An 8,443-nucleotide genomic window follows, 5' to 3' on the forward strand; every position below is an offset into this window, starting at 1 on the left:
GGGGGGGGGAGAAGCACTTGTGATTTATAATGTGAAAAAGGCCAAAGAGTTATTAAGCTGTTGCGTATCTTTCAGAGCAGAGAGAAAGTTCTGAGTTAGGCTGGTTTCACACCAGGATGTTACAGGCGCACGTTAGTGCAGCCTGTAACACAGCCCACCGCACTACAGAGTCAATGAGGCTGTTCTCACTGTCCACATTGCGTTACATAGTAACGCTGCACGTTCTGGTAAAAAGCGCAGCGTACTGTGCGTTCTGAGCGGCTTAAGCCGCATTAGACTGTTTGCACATGCTAAGTGGGGGGGGGGGTGAGAGGAGGCGGGGAGATGCCGCTACAGTAGCCGCGCACATGGCTACTTAATATGCACTGCACTGGCGGCTGCTGATTGGCCGGCAGGACCACATGAGGCAGAGTGTCTCACTCCGCATCACGAGGTCCCGCCGGCTAATCAGCGCCACTCGGTAGACCTTATGCGGATAGAGCCACCTAACGCGGCTCTCTAACGTCCTCTCCCGCACCACCATGTGTTGCGTTAGGGGCACGTTATGCGACCATAACGTCCCCTCTAACGTAACGTCTTAGTGTGTAAGTAGCCTTAAGGTACGCTTAAAGAAACCTTGGTGACCTCAATTTCACAAAAGTGAATTTGGTGTGGTTAAGAACTGAGACATAAAAGACAAGTTACACGATATCCAAAACTTGTTTTTAATAGACAATGTATACAACATTAGCTAAATGTCCCCGCCCCCAGTGTTTGGACCTCTACTTTGAATGCTCGTGTAGGATCATGGCCAGACAGCTGAGGAAAATCATGTATTCATCAAACGTGACCTTCTTGTCTCCATCCATGTCCATCTTCCCGATGACGCTCTTCAGGATCTCGTCTTTCTTGTTGCTGGTCTGTGGGACATATGAAAGCGAATGTTAGCCATTTTATGAATTTTCCATCACCACATCTTTTAGTCTACAGCAGGGGTGGCCAACCCCTTAGGCCCTGTTTACACTTAAAGTTGGTACGCTTTCTCTTCTCCATAGAAGTGCATTGTGAAAAATATTTCAGTTAAAAAACGCGTTTGTGTGCGTTGCTGATCCCATCACTGAAAAGTGAATGGGACAGCCACAAGTTTTTGGAAGAAAAAAAAAAAAAAGTCCCTGGACCGCATGCAGTGTGAACATCAGACAGTGCACTCTATGCACTGCCTGCTGTCGTGCGTGTCGGCCTCCCGCACGAGTTTCCAAAATGCGGCTGGAAACGTGTGCAGTGTGTACGAGGCCTTAGAGAAACAGTTACCAATAATTGAACTTCATCCAAATCAGTAGCGGATACCCCCTTCCCCATGAGAAATCTATTCCTTTTCTGAAATAGATCTGATATTGAGGTGAAACCCCTCCCAACAGTGGGATGTCAGGACCTGTTTATAGCTGGGTCCCAAAAAAAATAAAAAAAAAAAAAAATAAAATAAAGTGCAGCATCTCCTTCCACTGACATCACCTGCCAGCAGTAAAAATGGCACCATGTGATAAATGTCAAAATGTAAATCAGGGAGCAGAAAGATTTTACAATGGGCAAACACTGACTGAATTTATACATAATGTAATAAAGTGCTCATTTTTTTTAAATTACTAGTAGACCTATTTAAAAACTGTCTCTAGGTCTGTGTTTAAACCCCCTCTCACCCTTACGGGACTGCCGCCACCAGCGCACAGTTACTGCACATGCGCTAGTGCACACCGCGCACTCCTTGCCTGTCCTGCTCCCGTCCAACGGCTGTCCCTGAGGCACCTGTGCAGTAGCACGCAGGGACACAAACATGGGATGCAGAGACAGGGGTTTATTATAGAGGATTTTCACTGGAGTTCTGAACTGTGCCGTAGGAAAACATGGCCATTATTTTGAAAATCAGTGGTCCTTTCAGTTATAACTGAGAGCAACTAATTAAGTGTAAACAGGGACTTAGGCCAAGGGTATATGGCTTTTCTTCAGTGTGCTAGGGAGAAGTAGCAAAAAACAATTTTTGCTGATTGCTGTTAGGTACTCTATGCCTGTGATTTGTCAAATAGAACATTTCCATGGGAAATAACCTGTATAGTGTGCAGTTAGCACAGTAGCAGCTGCTAATCAGCGCCTGTTACTGGCATAGTGTTGGCTGCTAATCAGTGGCAGTTAGGCCTTTGACCCAATAGCACCACTTACCTAAGCTTTTAAGATTTGCAAAGCTCTTGCTAATGGGTTGAGATAATAAAAGTCAGATAACAGCCCTCTCCACGAAGACTTAGTCGGAGAGCTTAATGGCTTGTTTGCATAGAGATAACTGGAGTTTCTCAACTCTTCCTGTACTGGAAACAATTAGACTGATGTATCTGATCTTAAGCAGGCCATACACTGGCTCGATTCACGGCCGTTTCGACAGTAGATCCGATCCTGGGATCGGATCTGCTGCCAATCGCTTGCGCTAAACGCACCCGCCGATCCGATTCCCTCCCGAAATCGGATCGGTCCGTCGATCGCGCCGTGCGGGAAATTACCCTCGATCGCCCGGCGGTAGGAGCGCGTCGCTTGCGGCGTACGATTCGGGCCCGATCCGAGCATGTATACATTACCTGAAGCTGGCTCCGGGGTCCTCTTCTCCTTGCTGCACCGCATTTCCGCATGTCCCAGTGTACGCTTATACTTCCTGTATCACTCCGGTGACCAGGAAGTTGAAATAGAGGGCGCTCTATTTGAACTTCCTGGTCACAGAGTAACACAGGAAGCGCCGGGATGGAGCAAGAACAGCGGTGCAGTGCAGAGAAGACGCCCGGGAGCCAGCCTCAGGTAATGTATACGGGGGGGGGGGGGGGGGGGGGGGGAACAGGCGGCAGGAGCAGCTGAACAGATTGTGATCGGTTTCAGGCTGAAATCGATTCACAATCTGTTTGCAGTAAAGGCAGCCATACGATCCCTATCTGATCAGATTCGATCAGATAGGGATCTGTCAGCTGGTCGATCTAATGGCACATCGACCAGTGTATGGCCACCTTTAATGTTTTATTTCTTAGCTGTACTACACATACAAATCATAATATTTTTTTTTTCGCTTCAGTGTCTCTTTAACTTTACTTTTACTATCTTTATTATGAATGGACCTGATCCCTAATCGGGATCATGTCCATTCATTCCAGGCATTGTCATTGGTTTGGGGAACACTTGTTCCCCTTCACCAGCCATGGTTCTCCAAGTCCAGATGGGTAAGAGTTGTGTGCAGGCATGGGCACCCACCCAGTGGCAGCAAACGATGCATTAAAACATCCTGGAGCTGTTAAGAGGCTCCAGCATGACATTTAATGTAGCAGCTTCCTATTAAGAGGTTAATGGAGACGTCACAATGTTAATAGATAACCCTTTATTTTAGCACTAGGACAACATGATTCATGGCTGATCGTTGCTTCTTGGGGTCAACAGAGTGCCAGTACTGCAGTGCACTGGATGGAGCCTTAGATCTAAGGCACCTCAGGGCAGGATGCCAATGCAGGTCAGATATCTAAACCTTATACATGTCAGACGGGGGTGCCAGCTGGTGAGGACTGTGCTTCAAAACACAGCACTGTCATGAAGTACACAATTTCCAAGTACAGTAGAATGGGGAGGGGCATATATGAAGGTTGCCATGACAAGGGTCAGCATAAGACTGGACGGTATTATCAAGCAATAGTTGTTGGGAATACAATACAAAAAAACACCTTCAAAACCACACCCACGTCAAGACTACATCTGCGCCAGGCAGTTTTTATGCAGAGAGTGCATGAGACACAGGCAACTATAGTTTCTAGCGTACTCACACAGAGAGAGGGGAATTCCTTCTCTGCCAACTTGCACAGTTCATCCTGGTTCAGGGAGCTGCCGTCTCCATCACCTTTGGCATACAATTCAAATTTCTTAATCAGTGCGATCATCAGGTCTTCGATGGAGGCGGTACCACATTGCTAGAGACAAAACAAGAGAAAAGTCCTTATTTTCAGATGTTAATATGAAGGAGAACTAATGAGGATAGAAAGGCTTGGGGTGGAGGGGGTGTGGCTAGGGGTGTCACAGGCATGTTTAGAGGTACGGTTAGGGGTGTGGCATAGGCATGTCTTAAAGGTGTCCATCTCAAAAAGTTGGGCCGTTTACAATAACAGCTTACTGATCTCTACAGGGACCAGTACCCTTTCCTGCAGTGTCACCATATTGCCAGTGGGGGTGCAGTCTGCAGAAGATGTGAAACACGTAGCTGATTTTTTTTGTACAGGACAGGCATTACTCAGGCTCTACATTCTGATTGGCCACTTCTTCACAGACTTGCTGATTGGAAAGCAACACCACAGGACTGTAGTTACCGCACCTGCCCCACCCGAATTTTTAAAGGATACCAGAGCCAAATATGGAGAAACATGCTCTCTGATCCCCCCATCAGATAAAAAAAACAAAAACCTGGGAACATCTGTGGGGGTCGCTGGAGTCAGGCTTTACTGCGCAGGTCGCAAATGTCCTACAGTATGCGCCCAGGAGTGCACTGTACATAACATCACAAATAATTCCATCACGCGCAGTGCACTCCTGGGCATGCTCTGTAGGAAGCATGCAAACCAGCCTGCACAGTAAAGCCCAACTCCGGCAACCAAGGGCTTTCAGGTGAGATGGGGGGCCAGAAAGGAGAACAGGAGGAGCAGTGGGCATCAGGACAGGCGACAGCATACCCACTTCATCTTTATTCAGCTCTGGTATCCTTTAAGTTCAGAGATCTTCCAGTACTATTTTTAATTGATGATAAAACCAACCCCTAAACTTTATTCCCATCCTTTAAAATTGATATACTACTAATTTTAATATGTTAATATGAAGGAAAATGAACCAGGATAAAAGAACCAGTGTGGTTTGAATTATAAAACATTTTTCTTATGAAATCTTTATGGTGTGTGAGACAAGGGGTGTGGTCAGGGGTGTGGCTTAAGTGTCCCTCTTTCTCATCTCAAAAAGTTGGGAAGTATGATCAACTTGATTGGTTAGATAGGACAGTGTTGATGGTGCCAGTCAACTAAAAACCACCAATTTGTCAATTGTTTTATCAATCTGTTTAGGGGATCGTTCATATCTGAAATGATGAAAATGGTTATTTTTCATTTTATCTATAAGCCAAATTGATGCTTTCTGCTCCAATATGCTGGAGCAGGGTGGAGGGCGGAGTTGGACTCAAAGAGCAGTCAACAATTAGTCACAGCTCAGGTCAGACAACAAGCTGCCCACATTTGCTGCCCCTTCATCCCCAAGTCCCAGACACTTGCACCACTGCTGCAGTTCACATTTTTGGGCAGCTTGACTGAATGAGTGCCACGCCCACACCTTAATTCCTGGTGCCCGCCATGAAATGGTCAAGACAATAACAGAACGGTTGCTTTTCCTACAACTGCAATGCCCAGCACCTGGTGATCACACACACACTGAACAAGCCCTTACCCTAGATCAGGAGTCCCAAACTCAAATACAAAGTGGGCCGAAATGGAACATTGGGACTTAGTCATGGGCCAACCTGAAGTTCCCTATACAGTTCCATGGTGTCTAGTGCCCCCCACCCTCCCCATACAGTTTAAGTGTTTAGTGCTTTCCCCCCTCCCCCAAATAGTTTCCCTGGTGACCTAGGGCTTCACCTCCAGTATAGCCTCCCTGGTGGTCTAGAGTGGGCCAAACATAATGCAAAGTGGCAAAACCACTTGGGGGGGCAAATGTAATGGCTCAGAGGGCCAGATTTGGCCCGCAGGCCGGAGTGTGACATGTATGCCCTATATGCTAAATGCAGAAGACGCTGGCAGGGAGGAAAACATTGCTGGCTGGTGGGGTGGGAGGGCTTAACAGTTACCTGGTTGTGTGGGCTAATCAATTACCTAGTGGGGGGGGGGGGGGTCAGGTGGGCTAATCACTTAAGTTACCCGGTGAGGAGATCAGGTGGTTAAGTCATCAGTTGTGCTCTAGTCCATTACCTAGTTGGGGACCGTGGGTGGGCTTCCAGCAGCTCAGAGGGAATTGCCACTGGGGCCAAAGTGTTGCAGAAGGCTGGGAGAGGGACACAACTATCCTCCTCCTCCCCCCCCCCCCCCCCCCCGAGGCCCCCCTCCTGTCATGCCATCAGGCCTCATTCACACTGCACGTATCAGCAACATGTGCAGGAGGAACATCAGAATTGCATAGACTGCACCCTCTGATATTCAAACTGCATGCCAGTGTGGTCCACAAACCTACGCGGCACAAAATTTTTATCAAAACACATGGCTGACCCATTCACTACAAGTGAATGGGATCAGCCACACAATGCATGTAAACGCAGAAGGCATGCGATCGTACATGTTGCATTCCGGTCACACGGCCATCTGCGTGTGATAATGTGAACAAGGCCTTACTAGCACAGCAGAAGATACAGCATACATTTGAAATCAGCACCAGTAGACTTGGGCGCAGGACACAGCCTGTATATGGCTGATCCTTTTGCTGCACAAGTCCAGGCCATGTTAATTACTATTCCCCCTCCAGGCTGCCATAGATAGTGGGGGGGGGGGGGGGGGGGATGATATAATCCTGCTTCCAGCATTTGATGGAGGCCAAATTATTGTGTTTTATAAACAACTTTGGGCTCCATTCATAAAACATTTATGGCAAAAAAACTCCTGGAGGGAAAATACCGGTATCTTAGACTTCTGGGTGGTCATTCAAAAAAAAAAAAATCTAGCCAGCTGCGATGCAAGTGCAGAGATCTCCCGCTGAAAGCTGGCGGAAGGCATGCGGAAACACTTCAGCCGGCACTCCATGCGCTGCTCTCTCTGGGAGGTCTGTCCCATTCACTTGTACGTAATCTGCAAAATCAGAGGAAGCAGTATTTCCCGTCCACATACCGCTTCCTCTAAACTTTATGAACGGCCATTTTGTTACTTTTTTCTAGATAAATCTAGAAAAACACTGCAGAAGGCGGAAATTTCTCACTCTGCTGGGGGATTGTAGATTTTCATGCGGGAACAGCTTTTATGAATGCCCACTTTGCTAAATGGACGGGAAAATCCGCTGTTTTGAGCGGAAAACTTGCGGTAACCTTTTATGAATAGAGCCCTTTGTCTCCGTCTTCTGACAGCACCAACATTACTCACTGAGCACTGCTCAGTTGTGATTCCTTTTGTAGTCTATGGTGGCGCCAGCTGCACCCAAATCTTGCAGCGCCAAAAAGCATTGCTCCAAGATACAGCAGAGCCCTCACCTCCCCAGACTCCGGTCTCCAGCTGACACTAGAGCTCCACATCCATACTGCCTCCTCTGCTGCCCCGCTTACAATGAATCAGAAAGTAGTGTGAGCAGCATTGCAGAGGAGGAGGTAGCATGAGTTTAGAGCTCTAGTGTCTGCTGGAGCTGGGGAGACTGTAGCTGCATAGCACTGGGAACACTTATTAGGCAGAGAGATCACTGCAGAAAGGAGGTAGTACTTACCTGGGCCATTGTTGCACTCAGTAGGATAATTCAGCCAATGTATCTTTTAGTGAGAGAGCCACACCCATTATATACAAACTCATAACAGTGCCACTCCCAGTGGGAAGTAGGGCTGATCAATGACATGCAAATTCTTCTGGACTTATGCAAATTTGTATGCAAATGTATGCAGTTTGAAAATGGGCCAATCAATTTAAACCCAGATTTTAGGCCTCTTTTTCACGGACTGTTGAGCTGTGTGCTCAGCGAGCAGTTACCAGGCAGCAGTGAGCAGTTAAGATGCAGCAACGAGCAGTTACCACCAGGCAGCAACACGCAGTTACCACCAGTCATCAGTGAGCAGTTACCACCAGGCAGCAGTGAGCAGTTACCAGGCAGCAACAAGCAGTTACCACCAAGCAGCAGTGAGCAGATCTGAGAGTTTGAGAGGCATTTCACTGCCTATCAACAGTCTGTGGAAAAGAGGCCTAAATTGATTGGTCCAGTTTTCAAGCTGCATACATTTGCATTTAAATTTGCATCAACTCGGGAGAATTTGCATATCATGCAAATTTACTGATCATAAGCCTGTAAGAAAGTGTCAGAGGCTGGGGGCGGGGTGGAGTGTGCCCTGACTCTTCTTCTCATTGGCTCCTCTTTCAGCAAGACAGCCTATCACAAACTCTCTGCAACACTTTTGGAAAACTTTAATTTTCTTGTTTCTACAACAGAGGTTAACCCCTGCAAGGCAAAATCAACATCAATCACTCCACAAACCAGTGGAGAGCATCTCTCAGGCCTCTTTTCCACGAACTGTTGAGCTGTGTGCTCAGCAAGCAGTTGCCAGGCAGCAGCAAGCAGTTACCAGGCAGCAACAAGCAGTTACCAGGCAGCAACAAGCAGTTACCAGGCAGCAGCAAGCAGTTGTGAGAGTTTGAGAGGCATTTCACTGTCTGTAAACAGTTCGTGGAAAAGAGGCCTC

General features: G+C 47.4%; 1 protein-coding gene across 1 annotated transcript; it reads right to left on the reverse strand.

Moving 5' to 3' along the window:
- Positions 1 to 714: 714 nt before the first annotated feature.
- LOC137531543 (protein S100-A4-like) lies at positions 715 to 7,619 on the reverse strand. The gene is made up of 3 exons (XM_068251458.1): positions 7,483 to 7,619; positions 3,819 to 3,962; positions 715 to 899 (listed from the first exon to the last, which is right to left on the reverse strand). The coding sequence occupies exons 1-3, from the start codon at positions 7,489 to 7,491 to the stop codon at positions 762 to 764; spliced, it is 291 nt and encodes a 96-aa protein (XP_068107559.1). The 5' UTR covers positions 7,492 to 7,619; the 3' UTR covers positions 715 to 761.
- Between the last annotated feature and the right edge of the window lie 824 nt (positions 7,620 to 8,443).

The sequence above is a fragment of the Hyperolius riggenbachi genome, chromosome 9 (assembly GCF_040937935.1).
Source record: "Hyperolius riggenbachi isolate aHypRig1 chromosome 9, aHypRig1.pri, whole genome shotgun sequence".
NCBI classification, from domain to species: Eukaryota; Metazoa; Chordata; class Amphibia; order Anura; family Hyperoliidae; genus Hyperolius; species Hyperolius riggenbachi.